The sequence below is a fragment of the Strix uralensis genome, chromosome 6 (genome assembly GCF_047716275.1).
Source record: "Strix uralensis isolate ZFMK-TIS-50842 chromosome 6, bStrUra1, whole genome shotgun sequence".
In the NCBI taxonomy this organism is placed as follows: Eukaryota; Metazoa; Chordata; class Aves; order Strigiformes; family Strigidae; genus Strix; species Strix uralensis.
The window spans coordinates 37132060-37159371 of NC_133977.1; the positions used below are offsets into that span (position 1 = coordinate 37132060).

Consider the following 27312-nt stretch of genomic DNA (forward strand, 5'->3'; position numbering starts at 1 on the left):
ACGATGTTGTTTAAGCACCTTCTGCACATCACAGTACAACACAAACTTCTACAGGCTGTGTGCAAGTTTAAATTGATGACAGCAGTGATTCAGTGAAGATATTTTAATATGCTAAGGTCTGAACATAAAGCTTTTCTTCTGATGCACTTCAGTTTACTTCATACCTCCGGTGTGAATGGTTGGAAAAAACCTTGTGAATTTGTCAGCGTGTTTATTTACATGGTGCATCCCCTTTGAATCAACAAGCATTTTTTTCAAGTATAAAAATGAACAATTACTCATCCCTGGAAAACAACAAAGTTTTACAACCGTCTCCTCCCACCCCCCAAAAGACTAACTCACCGCACTGTGCAAGGGCACAAGCAGCTCATTTTTCACTTGCTGTACACACAACGAAATATTCAGTTCCCCAGAACAAAAGTGTCTGAAGAATATAAGGGGGAATCTTAAGCATTTGGCAGTTTGAACTAAAAAGAAAGGTCAACAGCAAAGAATTCAGATACAAGCAAAAATTCAGACATCTCAGAACACTGCATTTGAGCATTAAAACTGAATGCACACATTGTTTGCTCAGTTTTTTTCACAGCAGCATTCATAATTTAGGAAACTATTAATCAGCATGACGAAGTATCCTGTTTCTAACTAAGAACAAAAAAATTACACTATAGAGCTTATTTTCTTTTCCCTTGAAAAAAAATTGTCTGGTAAAAGACAAGAATTCTGCTGACCTGGGTTTGTGGGCTTTGCATTTAAGTCGCACAGGAGAAAAAGCCACAGCGGAGCAGCAGCATCCTTTCGCTCCCTTTTTATAAGACCTGTCACAAGTCACTGCTCAGGGCTTCTTATTTTCTGCTGGTCCGTGCCAGGCCCGCTATCCCTGTATTTGTTATGCTGACAGCAGAGGAAAAAGCACTGAAGGCTAGAAAATTTGCAGGGCTACTACAAAATTCAGATCAGCTTTTGACAGAGACAAAACAGGTACTGAAAAACGAGGCAAGAAGGCAGGGGAAGAGTAGGGCAGCCAAGCAAAGGGGCAGGGGATTGTGTAGGAATGGGAATCAGAATAAAGAGACTGTGGCTGAGGAGAGTTATGGTTGTTAAAGAACAGAAAATGGCAAAGGTAAATGCGTTTATTGCTTGCCTGCTAAGAACAGCCTTCCAGGGCTCTTAATCCAGTGCTTTAAGTTTAAGATACGCTACTCCCCCCTCCAAAATTACTGTGACATTAAGTGATTACAGAAGCGAGTGATCAAAAAGACAACTTTTATTTGGTAGCTCATTCAGTGAGATCATAAATTTGTTAAAGTAATTATAGCTTTCATTAACAAAATTAATTAATTTAAAAAAAAAAAAAAAGACATTTCATACCTTCTCTTTGCTTGGGGGTGGTAAAGAACTTGGACATACCCTGTTTAAGCCCTGGCAGTTTCAAATTTATGAAAAATCTTTCTTCTCTTTTCTGCCTCCTGTCCCCGCTACATTCATGTCTTCCCACTAGTGAAGTATCATTTTCCTGGCTTGAAAAATCAGCGTGCACTATTTCAGAATTGTGTTCCTACAGTGATCTGTTCAATGGGGGCACTCTTAGTCTAGACGGGTAAGAATTAAAAAGCTTCTGTGCTTCTGTCAAGAAAGGAGGCGAGACGTTGGAGATTAACAATATAACAGAAGTCTACTGGGAGGGAAAACTCTGCACCATCAGGATGCTCGCTACTGTTTTGTGCCTCTGCAGCAGGGAAGCCAGCCTGCAACTTCTGCTCCCTCAAAGTGTTCATATAAGGCACGTTTCCTGCAAAGAGAAGAACAAAGTGGGAACAGTGAACTGGTGGCTGTATTGTGTTGCAGAAGTAACGCTTGGTGGGGGGAGCACTGAGAGGAATTGTTTTGTGTACCTGGTATTTCATGCAAGATGCCAGGATTTCCAGTGCTTACATGCACCAGAAGCCGTGGGATGCCAACGAGGACTCGAGGGTCCTTCCCCTGCTCCGGCTCCTGCCTGGGAACAGGGACTGCTCCCCTTCACCCGTTTCTTCAGGGCTGCATCACCGCTGCAACCCTCGTGAACACCCGTCCACAGAGGCAGAGTTTTCAGACATCCAACACTTAAGTCACCCCCTTTTTAATGCCATTAGTGATGCAGCAACATGTATTTATATTTACATATAAATACAAAATGGTCAGATACCACATTTTTAAGCATAATTTATAATCTGAAACTGCTTACACTTTCATGACTAGGCTTGGGTTTTTCTCATTTACATTCATAATTTAATTCCACTGGAATTTGATTTTTAAGAAAGCCCAACATATCTTAATTACCATAAAAAGATCATACATATTTTACTTAAAAATATCTTCTGTAAGAGGAAATTTACCAAAAATAACACGAAATATATTATTATGCATACATTTTCTTTTTTGTAAAGTACAAACAAGAATCTGATCTCTTCTGGGTATTGCCTGATCTAATATGGCTATAGGTTCTATTTATTTTGTTTGTTTTTCAAAGTAAAGGGAAAGACATAAGAAATGTAAGAACACAAACCAAAATAAAAATGCATTCTTTCTGAAGATACAAATATCAGTGAAAGAACACTCTGAGAACTAATAAATGACAATAGGTACAAAGAAACACTATCCAAGCACTATGCAGTCTTTTGTCAGAGCATGTGCTGCAATGACCTTGTACAGTTATTAAAAACAACAAACAAAATATGCTACTGGCAGAAAAAGCTGTCAAGCAAAACTTTGAAATATTGGTACTATTTCCTAACAAGTAAGTGCAGAACTGATACTAAGTATTTCATGGTTTTTTTCCCCCATGTATGCACACCTCTTTCTTCCTCTTTCTGTTCGCAGGACTGATTGTTGCAACTCTGGCAATATGCTGGATGCCAAACCAGGTTAGGAGGATCATGGCTGCTGCTAAACCAAAGCAGGACTGGACTGTCCCCTACTTCAGAGCGTACATCACTCTTCTTCCCATTGCCGACATCTTCTTCTACCTCAGCTCGGTGGTGAACCCCCTCCTGTACAACATCTCTTCTCAGCAGTTCCGCAGTGTGTTTCTGCAGGTCCTCCGCTGCCGCCTGACAATCCAACATGCCAACAAGGAGAAGTTTCTCAGAGCCAACCTGAGCTCCAGAGTGAGGAGCAGCCGGTCTCTACGCCCACTGCTCTTCAGCTCCTCTAGGCGCAGTTCTTCTATACGGGGCAATAAGAAAGTTTTCTTGAGCACTTTTCAGAATGAGACCCAGCCCGACTGCCGTCCCCAGAAACCAGGTCTTGAACCACCAGAGCCCGACTTGGAAGTAGTGCCACTAGAGACTAGCTCAGAGCCCAGTCCAGACGCACAAAACGGCCGTTGTGAACATCAAGCATGACTTCGTAAGGCAAGGTTAGTGATTAGCAATGAACTTAAAACCATGGAAATTAAACTGACTGAGGAATTGACTACATCTGAAAAGGAATAACACAGGTGGATTTGTTTCCAGTTATGCAAAAAGAGCAGGAGTTCTGTATCCTGCTGCTGGGATTTTGAAGTGCACACTGGAAATTCAATCTGCTAACTGAATTCATTAGCTGCCAAAAATATTAGCCCCTCTCTCCCCACAACCACTGAACTTCCCTCGCTGTTGACAAGGATTTGGAAACAAATGGAAAATAATTGCAGTGTCTTGAAGGAAGGAGGAGACAGAACAAACTGTGTCAGGGCAAAAAACTTGCTTGAAGTTTAGCAATACAAAAACAACAGAGCCAATTTAGGGAGCAGGACAGTGGTTATCACATGTGCCCTCGGCACCACGCCAGAATTCCCCCTCTTCTTCGGCCGGGGTCCATTGCAGAGCGGAGTGTTGCAGCAGCTGATACAAACAGAGTTCACCTTCCCCGGAGAACAAAAGGACTGGTACCCAGCGGAGGCTATCAGACACGCTGCCGAAGAGGCGCAGGATTTGCGATACATGATTCCTGTGACACAGAGCAAAGGTTACTTAGTTTCCTGTGAACACGGTTTTGCTTTACAACGCGATTCACGCTTGAAAACTGTGGCAAAACCAGTTTAGGTTTCCAAAGCAATGCTGGGAATCAAGGCAGACCCCTCAGCTGTGACAGGAGTAACAGCTCTGCACTGCAGGAGAAGCACAGTCACTCTGGTTGGGATTTTTCTGTTAGTTGATTTGGGTTGGAACCAAAAATATTACAAACTTGATTTACATAATGTATATCAAATGATGCATTTTATGACCAGAATTCTTCATCTTTTGGAATAAGCTGTTTGAATAGCTGTAACTGAAAGGCAGTTAGTTTGAAAATGACTTTGGTTCCTGTTGCTGAACATGTCTGAGTTGTTTAAGGTGTCTAAGTAACTACAATCTTCTATGCTGTTAATTTGTTTTGAGCATTTTTTCTCCTCTTCTTGTTCCTTTGCCACACAGAGACAAGTAACCAAGAGTAAAAGGAGAATGACAATCAGCAAAACTTTCATTCCACCCCCCACCCCCCCTTTTATTTTTTTAAAGAAAAACTAGAAGCACTTTTCCAGGTAATCTCAGTTCTTGCTGTCTTTGAAGCTTAATATCCTCAACAACAAAAATTTCTATTTGTACAGAAAAGGCTTTTCCAAGTCGTGAGTCTTCCCTTTTAAAATGTAATTTAAAATTAACCTAATTTTAATAATCTAATTAAATTTATAATGTCTCAAATAGTTTTTACCTGAGAAAAAGAACATTCTGATGCACATAGCTGTTATTTTAAAGTGGTTTAGAAAGGCTTTAAAATACATAGTTGCATTTTTCCCTGTCACAGTGGAAAATGGTTGTGGCAGTTCCACCTCTCATTACTCTAAAATTTTCCTGCAAGTGATACAGTAGAAATTGTGTGTTGGAAAAACATATGCATAACCCATAAATAGGTAATGGAGGTTTGCCTTGCGGTTACCTAAAGAGGTAAATATTTCTAAGGCTAATAAAATTATTATTCCTTTTGAATATGGGATTCTCAAAAGATTTTTTTCTTCTGAAGGGCATGGGAACAGGATTCCCTTGGAGAACAGTTCCTCTGCATCCTGCAGCATGGTCCCAGCATGTTTTTAAATACACTGTGATCGAGACTTTTTTTGGAGGGAGTGAAGCAGGAATATGACCTGTAGGTACTGAATTTACAGTACCTGCAGATACTTGTTCAGTCCCCGGGGACTTCGGAAATAAGCACCACAGCACCTACGCAGTCCAGTAGATGCCTCTGCAGCGACTGCCGCTGCGCTGCTAAGTGCTCTGTATGGCAGCAAAACACCGTTTGTTTGGGTTATGCTCAGAAAGAAGGATTTCCTGTCTTCAGAGAATTTTAATTAAAGCAATTCTTTTATACTGTCACAACATTGCTGCCACCCCAACAATGAAGGGGTTTCCCTGTTTTGTGTTCTCCCTCTGCAAATCTAAACTCTGAAACGTGTTTTAAGGCTATCTATCTAGTTAAACTTATGAGGAGAAGCCCTCGAGTCAGTGTTAAATCTTCCTCTGTCTCCAGTGAGCTTCAATCAATCAACACAGCAGGTAGAGCCTTTTCTCAAGAAGGAAGAGGAGCTACAGGCTGTTCTAGCTGTAACAGCAAAGGCACACTGATCAAGAGGAACAATCTTTATTACTATAGTTTGCAAAAAGAAGGGAGCTCTGTCTCTGTTGGCAAAACCACTGCTGTCAAGGAGCCTCAACTGTGCTGCCACCAATTGGCTTACAACACTGAAATCTCAGCTGATGTTTCCCACAAAGACCTGGTGCTTTGTCTGTGTTCCTCCTGCAGTCCTCCAGGAGCAGAGGCAGACATGACCCTTCCCATGGCTACAACGAACTTTTTTTCTTCCCCTTCCCTCTTGAGAAAGAAATCCTCTATTCAATGGAACTAGGCACAGTGATTGTTCTCCATCTCTCATCCCGCATCTCCGCATCACATATTCCTTCCCTGCAGCTACAGCCACCCACCAAACTCAGCCGTTCCTCAGTCTTCCATATGAACAGCAGTGAATCTCGCCTTTCCCCTCAAAGACCAAGCCTCTAAAAAGCTTTTGACATTGGCAGATTTCCTATCCCTGTTGTTTTATAGATCAATCTCTTCCTGCCATTTCCTTTTCACAGGATTCCTGCAAAGCCCTGTTTACAGTTTGAACTAGTAAGTGATTTATTAGTTTAGGTTGCTGAAATATCATATACTTTGCGCTTTTCCCATAGACTAGGAGACTAGAATTGTTCGGTGCTGTGAACAATTAGATAATGCCCTCTGAGGCATGGGTTTCACCAGGCAACTCTAGGAGCCATCTCCTGCAAAAAATCAAAGTCCTGCAGCTTAACTCTCTGTGTTTACAACAGCTCTGTTCTCCAGGATAAATTCCACAGAATAATCCCGAGTCAAAACACAGTATTCCTGCACAGACCAGAATTTCACGACTCAAAAGTTTCACACACAGACAGACCATGTTCATGCCTAAACAGAATAATCTAACTACTAGTAAAATCCCATTGTAACACTTCTCCTGTGGCTTTTCTGTAAGTATGTTTTACAGTAGGAAATTCCACTCCCAAATAATTGTTTATTCCCATTCCCAGCTCTCGTAATCTGAATTGTAACGAGATTCTTTACATAATCAAAGTCAGCACTTCTATCAGGTTTTCAATAGCTACTTGGCTAAAGAGGTGCCCTTCACATCCACCTTTTTTTTTCTTTAACTGCTGATAGATTCTTTTGAGCTCGCAAATCAGCTGCTATCATACATTAACTGTGCTTTTTACAAAGTACCAGGTATGAACTAAACTTGATCAGCATAGAAAGGCTGTGCTTCTTCTCTAATTCTGCAGTATCCTTATAGCAAGATACAATGAAAACAGGCATAGAAGATTGATGGAAAAAAGAGAGAATGTTAGCACTACAGGAGTGACATTTTTAAAACACTTCAGCCATGACTTCACTTTTTTTGTTTTTTTTTTAACCATGAGTGTGAAAAAGCAATGACACTTCAAATAGTGTGAATTAAAGAAAGGCAGGAGAAATACTCTTAAACCTTCTTCCCATCATACTGTGATTCCAGTTTAATTGTGGTAGGGAATAAATTAGTACAGCTGATGTCCATGGTTTGATGCCAGGGACACTACTCTCCTTGCTCCAGCAAACAGGTTAATGTACCCCAGGCACTGTAGTTCACCCAGAGTTCTGACAGGACAGCAGAATCCCTTCTGGATGATCTCTAGAGATTTTCTCTCAGACTCCTCTCTTGCAGTGGTTTATTGTACTGTTGAGCCAGTTCTGAAACTATTTCTGAGATCTTACTGAATCATTTGCCACCAGCAGGCTGAACTGCAGACAGGTCTTCAAAGTGGTTATCTGCCTCATAAGGCTCATACCACAGACATAACTGCTAATTACCGGCTATTCTTGCTTGAGCAATCAGCTCGATACATTCATTAACACGTCACCTAGAAATATAATTGCAAACCTTTCTGGGAGCTTTTCTTCTACCTCAGATTATTCTGAGCTGCTGGCTAGGCAAGGAGACTACATATTTTACACTCTGCTTTTACTGGGATGAGTCATTCCCAGCTACCTACCCTCAACAGTTTACACAAGTGCTCAGTTAAGTTTATTTACTAATCTACAATTAGTATTTTTACTGCCCAGTCTCTTGATGGATGAGTACCTAAATAGTTCATCCTTTTCAGGGATTCAGCAGCCCCCCAACATCAGTGTGGGTTATGCATATGTGTAGGTACTATAATGATGTTTTACTATGAAGTACCTACTACTGACCGATTGATTTTCCTTCAGTTTGGCTTCAAAGTTTGTGGGGTTGGGTGAGGATGTAGTTCAAGTACAAGTACTTTTAAGAAGAAAGAGGCTAGACTATCTGTGTGGTAATGCAGTAGTATTCCACATCCTCTCCCTCCACATACACCTACAACTACTTTCTTATTTTTATCTTTGTTTGGTTTTTTTTTTTTTTTTAAAATAAAAAAAGCTTTGGGCTTAAATCAGTCATTGAAAATTTACTTCTAGACTGAGCAACTTGCCCCTCGTTACACCTCTCTCTCCCCATGTGTGATCATACCTTTAGACAGTGTCAAGGCCTAAACTACTATTTCTGCAGGATTTCCGCCTTATTCCATGCAGTGAAGTGATGGTGTAAATCTCAAGGCTTTTCTATAGTTCCTGCTTGTAACACTGATTTTCTCACCTGGATCCCATGCCCACACATGCCGCCCACAACTGCCAGGCTCACCCCCCCGTCCCCCGTTCAGCTGCAGTCCAGTCCTGTGCATCCGCCCCCCAGCACTGCTTTGGCCACATGCAGATGCATTCAGTCCTGAGAGCAACAAACAGTTCATGCCACAATTTATTCAAATCCCAAAGTGAGAGTTCTTCCACCTACCCTGTCTGCAGAGCCCAGTACATGTTCTCTTGAATAACAGCTTAACTTGTTACTAAGACAACCAAAAAAGGTGACATCACACCTACTTCTTACACTGTGTGTATGCAGAAGGCACCAGAAGATCCAAGCTTTTTCTCCTACTGCTTGAAAAGAATCTTACCAGGCACCTCTGATTCTTCTGTTATAGCAGGTACAGACAAAAAAGAGCAAGTGTAAGCATGACTCTCCAACTTAAGAGCAACCGTAATCCACGCAGTGTGTAACTTTAGTTTGCACCTGTACTCTCAAGACTCTCCTTCAGCAAAATACACAGAGTCTCTGAAGCCAAAATAGGCAACTAGGATATCACCTCCGAGATCAGTGACCTAATTTCTAAAAAAAACAGTCACCTTCCCACTCTATGACCCAACTGCTCTGAAACTGCTTTCTGCAATGGCACACCTCAGCAGGAAATCGCAGCCCTCTGCTTCACCCCAGAACAGTTGGTGGCCTCGACCACAAAACTCTTAGCTGTAAGTTTGATTCCAGTCAAGTAGATGATGTCATTTTGCCCTACACTAGCTTTTCCAAGCCAAACGCTCTATCTCATGGGCTGTGACTGACACGCCTAATTTTTAAAGAAAGCTTTTGCTACAGTGTTTTGTACATAGCCAGTTCCATAGGCATGCATGAAGTCAGATTTGTCTTCCGCAACTCATTCCACAACTACTGCTTTAGCAAAATCTTCTACACAGTATTCTGAGTATACCTCTTGCATCAAATCTTTCAGAACATCATAAAACAGTCTATGCCCAACTAGGGCCCAGGAAGGAGGCATTCTTGAGCAGTCACAAAACCACCTTTTCAAGACTGGACCAGGAGTTGGAGGCATACACAGAGCCATAGCTTCAGGCATGTAGAAAAGTTTTGTATCTTAAGATAAGTAACTCAGAAAGTTATTAGGCAGATCAAGACAAGCTTTGAGGTGTGGGGTTACAATCACCTTTGTAGTATCTCAGGGATAGCCTTGGCTCCAGTGATCACAATATTGTGGAGTTTGGGATCCTGCTGAGCACGCTGAAGGTTAGTACAAAGACAAAGGTTTTAGATTTTAGAAGAGCAAACTTCAGCTCACTCAGAGCTCAGTTGGGAGGGATTCCGTGGGAAGCATCCATGGAGGATAAAGGAGCCAGCAAGTGCTGGGAGTTTTTGAAAAACACTCTCCCGGAAGCACAAAACCAGTTCATCCCCTTTAAAGGTAAGGGAAGTAGGTGGAGCAAGAGCCCCTCTGGCTTAACTGTGAGCTTCTGAGTCTGCTCAAAACCAAAAGAGAAGCATACTAGAGATGGAAAAACAGACGAGTACCCATTAAGAACTACAAGGGTATTGCCAGGGCATGCAGAGATGCCATTATAAAAGCAGAAGCTCAGCTCAAATTGAAATTGGCCAGAGATGTCAAAAACTACAAGAAAGGGTTCTTCAGGTACATAAAAAACAAGCAGAAACAGAAGGAAAATACCGGCCCGCTGTTAAACAGGAGAGGTGAATCAGTCACCAGCAATGCTGAAAAGGCAGAGATTCTCAACACTTTCTTTACCTTTGTCTTTATCAGCACTGTTGGGCCCCCAGCCTGGGGAACAAAAATCCAGGTTGATGCAAACACAGACCCACCAGCAGTGAAGAACGAGTTGGTATGCAAACTATTACAGGAGCTTGAGCCCTACAAATCGATGAGCCCTGACGTTATCCACCCGAGGGTGTTAAAAAAGCTGGCTGGTGTTGTCGAGAGGCTGCACGCCATAATCTTTGAGAAGTCATGGAGATCAGGGACATCCCAGAAGACTGGAAGAAGGCTAATGTCACCCCCATCTACAAGAAGGGCTTAAAGGAGGATCCAGGAAATTATAGACCATCAGTTTTACTTCAATCCCTGGGAAAGTTATGGAACAAAACCTCCTGGGGGCTACCACAAGTCACATGAAGCACGTGACTGGGAAAAGCCAGCATGGATTCACTGAGGGCAAATCGTGCTTGACAAACCTGATGTCTTCTGCACAAAGTAACCTGCTTGGTTGACTCGTGGGGCGAGCGGTGGACACCATCTGCTTGGATTTCTCCAAGGCTTTCAATACAGTTCCCCACAGCTTCCTCCTAGAGAAGCTGATGCGTTACGGTCTAGACGAGGGGTCTGTGCGGTGGGTGGGGAACTGGTGGACAGGCCACACCCAGAGGGTGGTGGGAAATAGCTCCTTTTCCAACCGGCAACCTGTCACACGTGGGGTCCCTCAGGGATTGGTATTGGGCCCAGTGCTGTTTGATATCTTCATAAGTGACCTGGATGATGGGATCACGTGTACCCTGATGAAGTTTGCTGATGATACCAAACTGAGTGGGGAGGTGGACACTGCGGAAGGGAGAGGCACCCTGCAGGAAGACCAGGATAGGCTGGAAGAGGGGGATAACAAGAACCTTATGAAGTTCAACAAGGAGAAGTGTAAGGTCTTGCACCTGGGAAAACATAACCCAGGAACGCAGCACAGGCTGGGATCTACCCGGCTGGGGAGCAGCTCTGTGAAAGGGACCTGGGGGTCCTGGTGAACAACAAGCTCAATATGAGCTGCTGCTGCTGCGGCAAAGAAAGCCAACAGAGTGCTGGGCTGCATCAACAAGGGCATCCCCAGCAGAGATAAAGAAGTCACTGTCCCACTCTACTCAGCGCTTGTCAGGCCACACCTGGAATCCTGTGTTCAGTGTTGGTCCCGCTATACAAGAAAGATGTGGATGGGCTGGAGAGGGCCCAGAGAAGGGCCACAAAGATGATCAAGGGACTGGGCAGCCATGGGAGGAAAGGCTGAGAGAACTGGGTTTGTTCAGCCTTGAGAGGAGAAGGCTTAGGGAGACCTTATCACCGGGTTCCAGTATTTAAAGGGTGGCTACAAAGAAGATGGAGACTCCCTTTGTACAGGGAGTCACATGGAAAAGATGAGGGGTAATGGGTGCAAGTTACTCCTGGGGAGATTCTGACTAGACACAAGAGGGAAATTTTTCACAATGAGAACAATCGGCCACTGGAATAATCTCCCCAGCGAAGTGGTGGATTCCCCAACACCGGACACTTTCCAGATTCAGCTGGACAGGGACTTGGGCCACCTTGTCTAGGCCGTGCTTTTACCAAGGAAGGTTGAACCGGGTGATCCTTGAGGTCCCTTCCAACCTCGTATTCTATGATAACTTTGACAGAATTTCTCCACTCAGCTCTTTTAGGTTTGGTGCTTAATCTTGCCCATCTCCTCCAAGCAGAAGGCAGCAAACTGGCCAAGAATGGACAATTCATATTGTGGCACAGACAACCCACGAGAAGCCCCCAGAAGGTGTCCTAGCTCTAGCGTTAGCATGCTTTCATTATTTGTATGCGATTTGTTTTGGGTGTTCTCTTAATGTTGTTATTCATAAAGACAAGCCTGAGGACCATGTTTATGAACTAATACTCCCTCTTTTAATATCCTGAATAGTTCCAATTATCTTATTTCACTAAAACTTTCCATTTTCTGGTCTTGGTGAATCTGCAAGTTTTCCTTCTTGTGCTTATTGTCTGCCTATCTGTGCTTGCTTTGTGATTTCGATTGTGTATTTCATCCTTTATTTCTTGCCCTAAACTGTCATTTGCTTACCCTCCACTTGAGTGAAATTCAGTACCCAGTAGGAGTTATAAAAGCTCTTTTGTGATGTCTGCTGAAATCTAAAATGAGAACTTATACTAGTGCAAGAACAACATGTAAACATTTAATATCCCTTTCTGAGGAACATAAAATATACATGTGACTATTTCTGGATTTGACTGTATCAGTAATGTTCAATATTGGGTTTAGACTACACACAAGTTTCTAAATTATGTTTTTTAGTTTCCATATTAGGTTTTATGCCCATCTTTTATGGCTTCAGTGGTTTTGCTATGATAATTGTCTATTCCTTAGCTAGTACCTGTTCACATACATCATACAGTGACAGACTGCAAAAGGTCCTATGGTGATTTGCTCTGTTTTCTAGAGAAAGTGATTATAAATATTTTATCGAACAAGGTCCTAAATATCTTAGAAGGTGAATGAATGTTGAAAAGCAATCATTCTTCTGACATTGTGCTTCCCCAAACAGTTGTTTTAGCCGGATCATGTTTTTTTATTGTTTAAAATATGAATTAAGCTTCCTCAACACAAATCCTTTCATCTATAATTGTAAATGCACTGTTAAAAAAAACAGTTTAAGCCAGTGTAAAGTATAACCATATCGAACCATGTCCTCTCTGCTTCATTTTACACTAACTCTTCCTATCCTTGTCTTCTCAACTTTCTCTCTGGAGCTCACGAGTGGTTTAAATAATTTGCACCTTGCCAGAAATTTTATCATGAAATGTACTAATTGCCTTATAAACAGCTAATTAAATACCGTAGGCAACCATGATCAGTGTTTTCCAGATGAAAAAACCGAGGCACTGAAATTAAGTGACTTGAAATCCATTGCAAAGCTATGTCATACACGTCCTGATTTTTAATCCTATGTTTTAGCACTGCAGCTATTTCATCCCAACCCCTTCCTTTAATGCATTCAGTAGACAAGATAAAAGCATGTTCATGCCATTAGGCTCCTATAGAGTATACAATTCTGTAAAAAAAACCCCCAAAACAACCAAAATAAAACACCTCCCCACCAAACCCTACCCGGTTGCATTAGCACATTTTCATAATAATTTTCTATGAAAACTTACTCAATATCATCACAACTCCTCCACACATCAGGCACTTTTCGAAAGTTGCCCTTTTTTGCAGAAACTAATAGGAGACTTTTGACAATGAAAGACTGGCTTCCTCATCCTCCTTCTGACCCTAACTTCTGACCTAACAAGACATGACATCTTGCAGAAATTAAACCATCTCAGAAGAAAACTGGACAATTGTTGACCAACAGAGGACAAGGGTTTGGATTAGCATGATATCTCTAAATCATGCCTTCTAATTCTGGTACTGGAAATATGACTCAAAACTTCATTGTTAATAACATAAATAACCACACAAATAAGTCTGTCACTGCTTGCAGCATCACAAAGCAGAAGCAAGGCATTAAACTGCTTAAAAATGCATAGGCTGAGAAAGTTAAGTACAGCTGCTAACAGTGGTATTATCAAATGTAGTTTTTAAAGCCACAGGAGGCTACAAACCAGAAGTCAAAGCTCAACTTTCACCTGCATAGCTAATTCTTTTGTTTTCTACCGTCCTTATTAATTTTCTACTGTCCTTATTCATTTCTCTGCTCACTAATGTGGATTTACAGTCAAGCACTAAAACATACAATCTTTCCAACAAAGCTGGCTCACAGTTCTTCTATCATCTGTGCTTTCCTGATACAAAGGTATCAAGATCTAAATGGCCTTGGATAGCAAGATCTAAATATATTTGATCCAGCACAAGAGGTGAACTTAGACTTAATTTTCAGAATCCTGTATGAGCATTTTTCTTGACAATCCTTATCCATTGAAATGAACTGGGAAGCCGCAGTCCTTATGCCTTTACAAATGTTAAAATGTCATACCCTTGTAATAAGTCCCATAAATAATTTTACATGTGAATAGTCTTGTTGCATCCTAATTAATGTCCTTACCAATTTCAATGGAATGGCTCACATGTTTACACTTGCATGCAAGTACCTTTGAAATCCATTCAGCTTTTATATCGTTAGCTATTTTCATGCTTACAGTTTTACAGCTTGTTCAAGTTCAGAGTAGGGTTTGCTTGGTTTTTATATTATTTTTTCCGTATTCAAAGACTCAAAGGTTATTTAGCAAAATAGGTTATATCAAGTTTTCCAAAAAAATATCCAAAGGACAAATGTGAATGAAAACAGTTTGGATTAATTAGAACACGCTTGCCAATGTTTTGATAAGGTCAGTGGGAGCTATGACAAGTGATAGAGTCAGGCCCCAAGAAGGTTTTGGAAACACAGACTCATTTGTGTGTGAAATGCAATAGGAAACTCTTAAAGGAGGTCTAAGAGACACCAGGCTGTGGGCACTGTATCATCACAAAATTCATTTGTATACCTTTCATAGAAGTCTGAGAAATAAAATAACATAAAAAGCTATTGTCCATGTCCTGTGAAAAATGAAATTCACTGGACCAGATACCACAAATTCCTTAAAATAATACAGCCCTTCATCACTTCTGCACTTGGATCTTTGATATGACTTTCAAGTCATAAACTGCTTGAACTGTTAACTCCATTGTTGCTTTTCTATATTTAAAGGCAGTCAGAACAGCAATCTACTACATACTGTCTGTAATTTCTCCTTAACTGATGCACTTAGCTCAGTTCATCCCATATGTGGTTGGAAGTTTTCTGAGCAACCCAAAGACTGCAAAGAATTTACTAGTAAGAAAACAGCTTTGGCATCTAAGAAAGTGTTTCTGAATGGTAATATACCCACAGCTCCAAGTTTTCAGCATAAAATACAAATTAACAACATAAATTGTAAGTCTTTTATTCCTTTTATCAAAAAGGAACAGCATGTTTCCAATATTGATTATCATAGAATGGTTTGGGTTGGAAAGGACCTTATAGATCACCTAGTTCCAACCCCCTGCCATGGGCAGGGACACCTTCCACTAGCCCAGGTTGCTCAAAGCCCTGTCCCACCTGGCCTTGAACCCTTCCAGGGAGGGGGCAGCCACAGCTTCTCTGGGAAACCTGTGGCAGTGCCTCACCAACCTCACAGTTGTGTTGGTTTGTGTGTGGAGGGTTTTGGTAGCATGGGAGGGGCTACATGGGTGGCTCCTGTGAGGAGTTGCTCGAAGCTGTCCCGGCTCCAAATCGACCCACTGCTGGCCAAGGCCAAGCCAACTAGCGATGGTGGCTGCGCCTCTGCGATTACGTATTTCAGAAGGGGAACCTGAGAGGAGGAGGAGTGGTAAGGGAAATACCTATGCAAACACCAAGGTCAGCAGAAGAAAGGAGGTGGCAGGGAGGTGCACCAGAGCAGAGACACCCCCCACAGCCCATGGTAAGAGGGCCAGCTGTGCCCCTGCACCCATGGGGGTCACCAGAGGAGCAGATGCCCACCTGCAGCCCATGGGGGACCCCATGCCGGAGCAGGGGGCTGTGCCCAAAGAAGGCCGGGACTCTGTGGGAAACCCGTGCTGGAGCAATTTGTCACTGGAAGGGCTGCACCCCATGGGAGGGACCCACGCTGGAGCAGTTTGCGAAGAGCTGCAGCCCGTGGGAAGGACTCACATTGAAGAAAGGCATGGAGGACTGTCTGCCATGGGAGGGACCCCATGCTGGAGCAAAAGAAGAGTGTGAGGAGTTCCCCCCGAGGAGGAAGGAGCCGCAGAGACAACGGGTGATGAACTGACCACAACCCCCATTCCCTGTCCCCCTGCACTGCTGGCAAGGAGGAGGGAGAGACATCGGGAGTGAACCTGAGCACAGGAAGAATGGAAGGGTGGGGGGAAGGTGTTTTACAATGTGGTTGTATTTCCCATTGACCTACTCTGATTTGATTGATACATTAGTGGTAGCGGTGGTCTCGAAATTAAATTGATGTTCTTTCTTCCCAAACTGAGTCTGTCTTTTGCCCGTGACTGTAATTGGTGAGTCATCCGTCCCTGTCCTTGTCTTGATCCCTTTTGTTTTATTTTCTCCTCTCCATCCCACCGGGGGGGGGGGGGGGGGGGGGGGCGGGGCGGGGGTGAGTGAGAGAGCTCAGCTGCCCTCTGAGCTTAAACCATGACATAAGTAAAGAATTTCTTCCTTATATCTAATCTAAATCTACCCTCTGCCAGTTTAAAACTGTTACCCCTTGTCCTATCCCTATACCCCCGATAAAGAGTCCCTCCCCAGCTTTCCTGTAGCCCTCTTGAAGTACTGGAAGGCCACTCTAAGGTCTAAGGTCTCCCTGGAGCCTTCTCTTCTCCAGGCTGAACACCCCCAACTCTCTCAGCCTGTCCTCACAGGGGAGGTGCTCCAGCCCCCTGAGCATCTTCATGGCCTCCTCTGGACCTGCTCGAGCAGGTCCATGTCCTTCTGATGTTGGTGCCCCCAGAGCTGGACACAGCACTGCAGGTGGGGTCTCACAAGAGCTGAGCAGAGGGGGAGAATCCCCTCCCTCAACCTGCTGGCCACACTTCTCTTGATGCAGCCCAGGACACGGTTGGCTTTCTGGGCTACAAGTGCACATTGCTAGCTCACAGTCAGTTCTCCATCCACTAATACCCCCAAGTCCTTCTCCGCAGGGCTGCTCTCAATCTACTCATCGCCCAGCCTGGATTTGTGCTTGGGATTGCTCTGACCCATGGGCAGGACCTTTCCCTTGGCCTTGTTGAACTCCATGAGGTTTGCACGGTCCCACCTCTCCAGCCTGTCCAGGTCCCTCTGGATGGCACATCCCTTCCCTCCAGCATGTCAACGGCACCACACAGCTCAGTGTCATCAGCAAACTTGCGGAGGGTGCCTCGATCCCACTGTCCATGTCGCCAACAAAGATGTTAAACAGCGCCGGTCTCAACACCAACCCCTGAGGAACGTCACTCGTCACTGCTCTCCACTTGGACATCAAGGTGTCAACCACAACTCCTTGAGTGCGACCATCCAGCCAATTCCTTATCCCCAGTTTAGAGACAAGGATGTCATGTGCAACTGTGTCACATGCTTTGCACAAGTCCAGGTAGATGATGTAGGTTGCTCTTCCCTTATCCACCAGTGCTGTGACCTTGTTGGTTACAGCATTGTTACTTTGTCTTCACTTCTTGTTACTATTTCTTGATTTCATTGGGCACCTGGTAGCACCAGATACCATGTTATAGGTAATAACTGTCACATGCCAAGTTTCTATTTTATTCATTTTCTGTCAGTAAAGAATTATTATATTATGCTTTACTTTGATTTAAAAAAAAAATCAAAAGTTCTTTTATGTTGATATGCTTTGACTAAAAAAAAAGACACCGTAGAAGAAAATAAAAATAAAAAAAATCCACTGCCAGCTCAGTGGATGTTTCTTACTGTTTCTAAATGGACAGTGGGGTTGCAGCTATTACCTATAAAACTTTAATGCCTACAGTGATTCAGAAGACATTAAACTTTGTTTGCTGTTTTAATCATTTTGTCAATAAATGTACACCAGAGTATAATTTCCCCTTGATACAAGTATGCAATTAGTATTAGTACTAATGGATGCTATACGTGAGAGCAGAAGAATGTATGTGCTTCTGTAATCCTTAGAGCCATACACAAAGCAACTTAATCATGGCAGCAACACAATAAGATAAAAAAAAGTAATAATCACAGGTAAAAAATTTACTGTAGGGCAACTCAGACACAACTTAGACACTCTTTTCCTCTGCCTGATAAAATGAATGACTGGGAAACCAATACTGAGAAGAGCTAAATAAATAAATAAAACCGTAATTCAACAGTGAGGTGATGATCTTGTTCATGATGTTCCCACGCACTACTGTTAAGCACACAATTACAGCAATTGCTTTAATTACACTGCAGGATTATATACTATGTAAATACATTAAAAGGACCATTGTAAACCAAACAAATAACAGAAGTTTCTTATTGCAGATTAATAGAAAAAATGAGGTTGCTTTCCAATTCACTTGTAAAGGAAAATTCATAAACAATCTTGTTTTTATATAGAGAGACATTTAACAATATCAGTCTTGCTACTGTGGGTTTTTTTTTCCCTTGCAAAAGTAAGAGTTTGTCAAAGTACGCTCACAACTACGTTAGAGCACAAGGTATATTGTTCAAAACATACACATGGACAGGTTTATTTACAGAGAGTTCTGAGAAATTTAGCCTGGCTACCTTTCTGGGCTGATTGTCTCATCCTTCATGCTTTATTCCTTTCTGATCTATTCACATTTAATGAGGTTTTAGATCAGCCTTTACACTCAGATATCTCTTGCCTTCAGTAAAAGGTAAACTTCATTATCAGTACGTTTTCTATGATCTATGTATAAAAGCATATACAAATTATATTCTCATCTACATATCACCAAGGCGTTTCATCTGATCCCAATATACTATGGGATTTCTTTGTTCCTACATATATTCTAAAACCAAAGGAGCACTGATGTTTTTAAGTTAAAAGTTCAGATTGGAAGGAGAGAGATAAGTGGGAGAGGGGAATCTGCCATGAGTATTTCCAGAAAGTATCTGCAAGTGGAATTATTATAAGCAAGAACTTTGGTCCTTTGTGAAACATTTCATTTACAGAGTTTTCAAACAACGGCTTATCCAGTTGAAGAATGCACTAGAAAGGTATCCTTTACGTTAATTTATGTGGGACAAAAATTGCTTGGTATAGTCTTCAGTGTCACTTCCCATTCTCACCATTCTTCCCTCTAAAGGAAAAAAGCACTGATTTTTTTTAAAGATTAAATTAACAAACTAGTTGGTAAGATTTTGCATTGCAGGCAAAATACTGTCTTGTCCTGTATCTCCCACTGGAACAGAATGTTAACATAACTGTATAAAACTTCTTCTAGCAAAATTTTTAAATACAACTCCACTTCAAGCGAGAAAAATATTTTGTCATTTACTTGACAAAGTCTCCAGTAATTCTGTGCATTGACAGATCCCCAAAGTGCAACTGAAATGTAAACTGCCATAGCAAAGTGCATGTTCACAGGGGAGGCAGAATTATACTATAATCACTTAACCAGACACACGCTTACGTACCGCTCAATTCTCAACTCATTTAAAGTTGTGCAACCGAGCAAATTTTTACCTGATACTACAAACAGCTGAGATAACATGCCTGCTGATCTAATTCAAAATATTAGTGACTATTACCTGCATTCTTAGCTACTCACATCAGAGGCTGTCACAGTAACAGCCACCTTTTAAGCTGTGGGTTAGGAACATGCCTATGCTGCTGTTATTTCTCACCTGAAGCCAAAAAGTACCTCCTAAGATTGGTTCTCCAGAAATTGACATAATGTTTTGAGAGAACACAGTGATATTTAAAGCACTAACCCTAATTTTATAGCAGCTGGAGTGGTTTGTTTAACTATAATCAGGCATAAGTAACCTAAATGAAAAAAACTGCACAGAGTTGTCATTCTCCACTGTGTTGTTTAAAGCAAGTTTAATACAGAAATGAAGCTGAAGCATAGAGCTGTCATCCCCCAACTCAATGCACACTAACAAATATGTAAGAGAAAAGTCTCATGGGCTACATGCTGGGGACTACATTGTAGGCACACCACAGATAGCCAAACGAACACACAGATTAATGCATACTGCAAAGGAAGGGTGACTACATCAATAGGTTACTGATTCAGACCATGAACTTTATCTCAAAATATTGCATTTAACTTTTAAATAAGGTTCGGGAGAACTTGTAACATTTGGCTTACTGACACAGCTATATTTTATTAAGGACAAAAATGGGTTAGTCTACAAAAATTAAATTATACTCCTTTGACTGTATCTAGTCAGGAGTAAAAACTCTAATTATGAGATTGTGCTGTCAAATAAATGCAAATTCACATCTTTCATATTCTGGGTTAAAAATTCTAACTCAAGTCTATTATAAATTAAAATCAATATTTGAAACATTTCAGCTTCCAGTGATAAGCAACAACCAAAAGAATCAAGTTATGAAATATACTGGTAGAAGTAGAATGAATTATTAAATAAAACTTGGGAGAATAAGGCATTTATATTGCACACATTTAAATATCAATTAGGAAAAAAACAATAAAGGATGATGAACTGAATCATCTGTTTTACAACCAATCCTCTCTAGAATTGACTGAGGATAACAGAGAAACTAAGCTTGCAATGTAAATTTCACTCAATTTGAAATAGTTAGGTTAAAAATTTAAATTTATTCACTAGCTGAAATTTACAATCTCTAAGCTTAAAATGAGTAAGAACTGCATTTATGGAAGTAAATTAAATAAAATAGAACAGTGGTACCTGCTATGCACAGCATGCTAGTTACCTCCTAAAGGGAAAATCCAAGGATCTGCTCAGAGACAATATAAAATTGCACACACACACAAAAAAAATCAACTACACAGAAGTTTCTTTTAAGAGCTCCTTATTTGCTATATTGCAAACAATTTCTTCATGGAAGTAAAGACAAGTTACACATCAGTGTATGTCTAAAATCTATTAAACCAGTTCCAATTTGCATTTTCAGTGTGCCACAGTCACCCTGTGACTGTGGTCTTGCCTGGTAGTCTGGGAGGAGATGTGTGACTGACCGTCCCACCCTGCACAGGCAGCACGCAAGCAGCTGTCTCTTGCCAGACCCATGGGAGTGTGTATGCCCATGTGCGAGCCCACTGACCCGGAGGACCTGCACTTTAATCTGTGAGGGGGCTACTTGGCTGAAAACACTTTTCTAACACTCACCTGAAGGGAAGATTACAGACATGTTTCTGGAAGGCTGGTACAGTCTGAGGTTGTAATTGAGATGAAAAAGTGAAGGAACCAGGGAAGATATTTTAAAAAAACAACAACAAATGCCAAACAATTGTTAAGAATTAAATGAGAACTGACTTTTTTTGTCTATGTCTACATACCACGCTTACAGCCCTTCAAATTGCCACAGCATCAACTCAAACCTATTAAAAGTACTATAGCAGCTGTGGTGTGCAGATAGCAAAGCCTTCAAATACTCATTTAGGGATACTTGGACTTTAGAAGTACCTTGCAAGCTCTAACTATCTCCCATCCCAACCACCCGTTCCAAGTAAACTTGAAATAAAATACTCCAATAACATATAGCTTGAAAGAGACTAATCTTCCTTTAAGCACAGAGCTTTTTCTCTATGCTGGAGAGCTTCTAAATATTTTACAGAAATCTAGTCACTGTGGATGGTGTTGCCCAGGATGAAACATAGTACCAGCAGTTCAGCTCCTGTTGATAGGTAACAATTCTTAGTATTTTTCTACGATTCCTAATGTAGTGATCTGAAACTACCAGCACAAGCAGAACTAGTCCATTGACAAGCACTTTGAAAAATGTATAGTTTCCTAATGCAAAGAACCAATGTTACTATTCAGGACAGATGGCTGCACACATTTGCTAGGTAGAGGGATCCTGCTGTTACTGAAGGACTCACTGAGAAAGGACAGACTACACCTTGGTTTGTATTAACAGCATAACAGTCCTTCACACCTGTAAACTCCAAGCTCTGAAGCACCGCCCTCAGTTGCAAGATGGGCAGTCCCAGAGAGCAGCTTCCCCTTAAATCAGGGTTCTGAAGCCCCAACGTGCCCTCTGCTCCTTCAGCCTAGGGCTTGGTACAGAGCTCAGCTCTGCGGTGAGGCACAGCGGGGAGTTCCTGATGGCTGGCCCTTTGCGATGCTTGGTGTCGTAGCCTGGCGCCTTCGCGGCAGCCTGCAGCAAGGGCAGGATGCTGCACGGACTCAACTCCCACAGACACGCTGCCTCGCCACCCCACCCAGCCCTGAAGTCCCTAACAAAGCTGTAGTCTTCTACTCATGGCTACCGAGCAATGTGGTGGTTGGAAAACCAAGAAATCTCAAATGCCCTCAACAATGCTGAATAAAAAACCCAACAATTTATAGCACAGCTCAAAAGACAATAGAGGCGAGACACAGAATCACAGCTAGTTTCCTCTTCAACACACTTATCTCAAAATATACTAACTTAATATTAATTACAGTAAGGGAAAAGTCCCTTTAGACTTAGAAAATGAGTATGGCAAATATATCCATTCGTGCCCTTCTCTCCCCCCTCCAGACTCTCCCAAATGTTCTTTTTATCTCTCTCCCTCTTGCTTAACGTTTTCTTTTATGGATGAAAGCAAAGATGAATACACTTTCCTTCCCTCAAGATGAACCTTCAGAGTATATGAATTGCTAGAGTAAATAAAAGAAAGGAGGGAGTTACTAATTTAATGCTCTTCCATCTCTTGGGGAAAAAGCCCATGTAATTAACTGTAATAAGATTAAACTAACTTGTTGTTATTAATTTCCCAGTGCTGGGAAACTAAATCTGAGACCCATAAGACTGTGTATTAACAGCTTTATCAACATTTCACTTGCATCCCTCAGTTTTCACAAGTTTTAAAGGGAAATGATTAACTTTATTGAGTTGCAAAGTCACTCAGAAGTGTAAGAAATTGAATCTCATCCCTGTAGGTTGGAATGCCAGATTCATCTGTAGCTGGAGACTGTGAATGGGTGGAGCCAAAAGCAACAAATGCTATCCAACACAAATAAACAGAAGAATAATTATTAAATTCTTACCAAAACTTTTTTCCATTACTTCTTTCTGACACATATCTTGAACATTCACTGTACAATTCACGATGAACTCTGGAGCAGAGCAGTCGTTATTTAGCTGGAACTCCTCACACTGGTAGCACTGTATTTGCAAACCCAAACCTGGAACAGATAGAATTTTGCTCAGAATAATAACCATATTTAAAAAGAAACCCAAACAATCAACACGTGCCAGAAATCTCCCTTATCCTTCCCTCCTCGCATTCTGCTGTTCCCAACTACTCTACAGCTCAGCAAAAGTACGTCGTTGACAAAAATAACGTAAAATAAACGTGTCGCCCACTCAGCCGAGGCGACGCCTCAGGTGCTCAGCCCCTGCTGAGGACGCGGGCTCCCTTCCGCGGGGACTCCGTGGCGGGCAGACGGCGGCACCACCGCTCCCGCCCGCCTCCCCGGCGCGGCGCTGGGTACGCTGCTGCCAGCAGGCGGCACCGCACCGGCCCCACCACCGGCACCGGCCCCAACACCGCGGCCCCGCCGCCGCCGCCCCTCGCCCGCCCGGCCCCGGGGCTGCCCCCAGCGCAGCGGGCGAAAAACTATCCGCGCTCCGCAGGGAGCAACCCGGCTAATAGATACGCTTCGGCTCTTATCTGTGCCGACGGGTTTACTTAGCTACTAATTAATTACAAATTATTTAATTACTATTTTGCCATGCACAATTAGAGCTGCGGAGCATCCCTCACCTCCCTCCTTTATCATGCAAACCAGGCGCTCCGCGCGGCTCGCCAGAAGCGGCTCCTCCCGGCCCTCCGCCGGGCCCCGCGCCGCAGCGCGGCGGCTGCCGGACCCCGTCGGGGAGCAGCAAGCGCCTCGTCCCGCAGCGCGGACCCCCAGCCCCCGTCTCCCCTGCGCCGGGACCGAGCCGGCTCTCCGCAGGGGCTGAGCGGCGGCCCCCCGCCCCGCGGAGCTGTGCGCGGCGCGGCGGTCAGCAGGCGGCATCCACCGAGTCCGGTGCCGGGGGCTGCGTGCGGAGCCGCTCCTCGCCCGGCCTCGCCCCGCGGGTGGCCGCCGCCGGGGACACCGGGCCGGGCTGCGCCCCTCGCCGGCGGCGGGGAAGCTCTACGGGCAGGGCGGCGGGCTCCACTGCCCCGTTGCCGCCGAGCGCCCCGGCGCCAGCTCCGTCGAGGGGGCTGCGAGGGGTTGAAGCCTCCCCGCGGCCGCTGCGGGCAGCGCCGGGCAGCCCGGGCTCGCCGGAGGCGCCTCCGGGGCAGCGGCGCGGAGCCCCTTACCTGGAGTCAGGCACAATCCCCAGAAAGTTGCAGCGAGGAGGAAGAGCCGCATCCTCCCGGCGCCGCGGCCGCCGGGCTGGCGAGCAGTCGCGAAGGGGCATCAGAAGGGGAGAGGCAGCGGAGGCGCCGCGCACTTGTGCCTCTTCCCCGCCGCCTCCGCTGCGGAGAGGCACCCCGGGAGCAGGTGGCGGAGCCCGCCCGGCTCCCGCCCTGCCCAGCCCCGCGCCGCGCTCCAGCCTCGCCGGAGTTGAGCGCTGAGACTGGAAGAAACTGTACGAGAAGCGAGAGCTGGGGGGCGGCTCCCCGCTCCCTCCTCCAGCACCATGTGATGCCGGCGGAGCGGGGCGGGGATCCCCGCCAGCCGCCCCGCACCTTGCCTCGCCGGGCGCGCTTCGGAGACGGGGGAAAGTTCAGCGAGGGCGAAGCCGCCCCGCTCCTGCCCCCCGCACGCCGCCGGGAGCGCGGTTCGAGCCGCCAGCTCGGCGGCCGGCTGGCAGGGCGCTGCGGCGGGCTCCCGCTGCCCGCCGGGGCGGCTCGCCCAGCCCAGCCCTCCTCCTCCGCGCCCCGGGGGGCGGCTGCCGGCCGCGGGCACCCGGCTCGCCCTGGCCCCCTCCGTTCCCCGCCCGCCAGGAGCCCACAGGTGGCTGCCGGAGCGCGGCTGTGGGGGAGGTACAGGCCGGGCCCCGCTGCGAGGCGTCGCCGTCCCCCACAGCCGCCCCGCAAAGCCCGGGGGGGGGCTGAGGGGAGGCGCGGCCCCGCGCGTGGCCCCTCACTCTGGCAGCCGCCGTCCCCTCTCCCCTCGGCCCCCTGAGAGGGAATTCAAGCGTAAAAAAAAAAACCCAAAAAACCGGGGGGGGGGGGGGGGAGGGAAGGGGCGCGGTGGCCGCGTACGTGCCGGTGCGGCAATCCCCTGCCTCCCCCGCCACACCCGCCCGGGCTGGGGGTCGGTACCTCGCTGCCGGCGGGCGGACGGCGGCTCCGGAGCGGCCGCGGCAGCCCCCGCCCGGGCCGCCCTGACGCCTGTCCGCCGGCGGCGCGCGCTGAGGCGGCGGGAGCCGTTGGCGGGCCGGGGCTGAGGCGCGAGCGCGAGCGGCGGGGCGGGCGGGAGCCGCTGGCGGGCCGCGGCCGGGGCTGAGGCGGCGGGAGCGCGCGGGAGCCGTCGACGGGCCGGGGAAGCGGCAGCGCCCGCCCGGGCTGAGGAGCGGAGAGGGGCGAGGCGGGCTGGGGGCTGCGGGCCCGGGCGTCCGTGCCGGAACGGTCTTTTTCACCCCCTTTTCCGCCCGGTTTTCACTCAGCCTGAGGGGGTGACTCCTCCCCGCGCCCCCCGGATAACCGCGTATTTCTCCTGGACGGTTTCACAGCCTCACCTGCAAGGGCAGAGTCTGAATTAAGCTTAAATCGCTGTTCAGTCGTCGTGTCGCGAATTCACCCCGCTGACGGAGGCGCATCCCCCGCCTGTGCCGCTCCTTCGGCCGGACTGACGGCGCCCACCCTCACCCCCCGGGTGTTACACCGACCCCTTCCAAAAACCCCTCTTCAGGCACACACGTGCAAGAGATGTTTTATTTACGAAAGAGGTTTCGATGAAAATTTCTTAAAAGTCAAAAAAGACGATGCCAGTTTACGGCGGAAATGACTTAAAATATAACAAATTGCACAAAGTATTAACACTGATCATACAATATTTCAAAGATTAACAGGCATGTGCTAAAGAAACTGTAGAGTCTAGAAATATCCCAAATATATCTAGTTTACAGGTTGCTGTACAAAAAGCAGATATAAATACTTCACATCTAGAAAAAATACACAGAACCTTTGAAATAGACTTTCCCTTACATATAAACAACCTTTGTAGAAAAAACAAAAACGCCCAGTACAGGCCAATCCCCCTGCTCTTAGATATGTTTGAACTAGTACTGGTTAGCACCAACATCTTCTTTAAGTGTGTCACAAACAGGAGTTGAGTTTTGATTTTTAAAAATAATTTTAGCGTTTACAATTTCATTAAGACCACATGGGGACTACAAAAGATAACACAATATGCTACATTCATAATTTGATAGGAAATGAGTACAGACGAGGTGGAAGCACAGGAACTATGCTGCAATCAGAAGTACAGGGCGGTTTGTGTAGTTCTCGTTCATACACGACTCCCGTTTGTGTCAGCAGTGAATTACTTTGACCCTGATCTTTCAAACAGTTATGCGCATGATTGATGAAGTCAATACCAGCAGTATCAGGCCTTTTAATCTATTCATTTTCTTGCCACGTCAAAAGTCAAAACCTTTGCGAAATAAGACACCTGTTGTGAAGCTGTAAGAACTGAAATGCACATTTCCCTAGAACACCTGTATGGAATTGCACTAAAAATTAAAATTAAAATACGTTTTGTAAAAGGGAGTCCAAGGAAGTTTATTACAGACAATTTGGCAGGCTCAGGTTTATGGTAACGCAGTGTTTCTACATACAGTTTTAAGACTAGAACAATTATAAATCTTTTTAAAAAATCTAACTTTTCTTGTTAATATTAACATCAATCTGTTTAAGTTAGTAATCTGCCATTACAGGAGCATAGCACCGATTTAATATTTATTGCTGTCATTTATCCCTACAAATATACTTTCCCAAGATATTTACAACTGTACAAATATTCACAAAAGTGCAAAATTAAGACTTTATTCTGTGTAACCATTCATTGTGTTCAGTGTTGAGTCTCACGCATCACGATGACTGCCGTCTCGCCTTTCTTATTGCTGTGTGGTGAAAAGTCAGAACACCCTGCTGTCAGTACAGCGATTGGGAGTGAGAATTTCCAACAACTGTCTCTTCTCCCCCCTCACTCCTCACTCGCCTTCAGCTCCGTTACGTGCCGCAGTCACAGCCCACTGGAAAGTGTCTCTATACATCGTTTGAGCCTTGGCTGGCGCAAGAGGAGAAGCTATCGTATAGAGAATCGCTCAAGGATTCTAAATTGTCCATGTCGTGCCTGCCCGAGCTATTTAAGGAAGCTGCTTCTTTCTTTCCATTTTCTTCCTTTTGTCCTTCAACCTTGTTCAGACAGTTCTTCTCTTTTTCAAATGAAAGTACGTTATTGCTGTTAAATTTATTGAGAGACTCCAGGGAAATTTTAGATAATCTATTCTGGGAATCTTCTTTTGTTTCTTCAGTTTGCTTCAATTTCTGTAATGAGTGAGAGAAATATTAGAAACATGTTTCTTATGAAAATAAGGTTATCCTACTGTGCACCACTAATTACCGTCTTTCCAAAGTTCACAGGGTTAAAGGAAATAGATTGTTAGATGCTTGAATATCTGTTATAATTAAATAGAACATTAACATTCATTTTAGGATAAATCATAACTTTAGTGA

At 44.5% G+C, this 27312-nt stretch overlaps 3 protein-coding genes across 4 annotated transcripts in view; 1 reads left to right on the forward strand and 2 right to left on the reverse strand.

Moving 5' to 3' along the window:
* The window catches only part of GPR39 (G protein-coupled receptor 39), an 82673-nt gene extending 79290 nt beyond the window's left edge, over nucleotides 1-3383 (forward strand). The window contains exon 2 of the mRNA XM_074873974.1: nucleotides 2860-3383. Coding sequence (XP_074730075.1) covers nucleotides 2860-3383 — 524 coding nt within the window. The remainder of the gene's footprint in view (nucleotides 1-2859) is intronic.
* Nucleotides 1248-24189, reverse strand: LYPD1 (LY6/PLAUR domain containing 1). Of its 2 annotated transcripts, XR_012629525.1 has the most exons (4): nucleotides 23944-24189; nucleotides 22679-22816; nucleotides 1893-3969; nucleotides 1248-1789 (listed from the first exon to the last, which is right to left on the reverse strand). XR_012629525.1 is itself a non-coding variant. In XM_074873708.1 (3 exons), exons 1-3 carry the CDS (start codon nucleotides 23993-23995, stop codon nucleotides 3734-3736), a joined length of 426 nt encoding a protein of 141 aa, XP_074729809.1. In that variant the 5' UTR covers nucleotides 23996-24189; the 3' UTR covers nucleotides 1248-3733. The 2 variants fall into 2 exon arrangements, 1 of the variants encoding a protein (XP_074729809.1); XM_074873708.1 differs by having other exon boundaries at nucleotides 1248-3969.
* A 1303-nt stretch (nucleotides 24190-25492) lies between these two features.
* The window catches only part of NCKAP5 (NCK associated protein 5), a 379508-nt gene continuing 377688 nt past the window's right edge, over nucleotides 25493-27312 (reverse strand). The window contains exon 19 of the mRNA XM_074873715.1: nucleotides 25493-27123. Within this exon, the coding sequence (XP_074729816.1) occupies nucleotides 26842-27123 (282 nt within the window). The 3' untranslated portion in view covers nucleotides 25493-26841. The remainder of the gene's footprint in view (nucleotides 27124-27312) is intronic.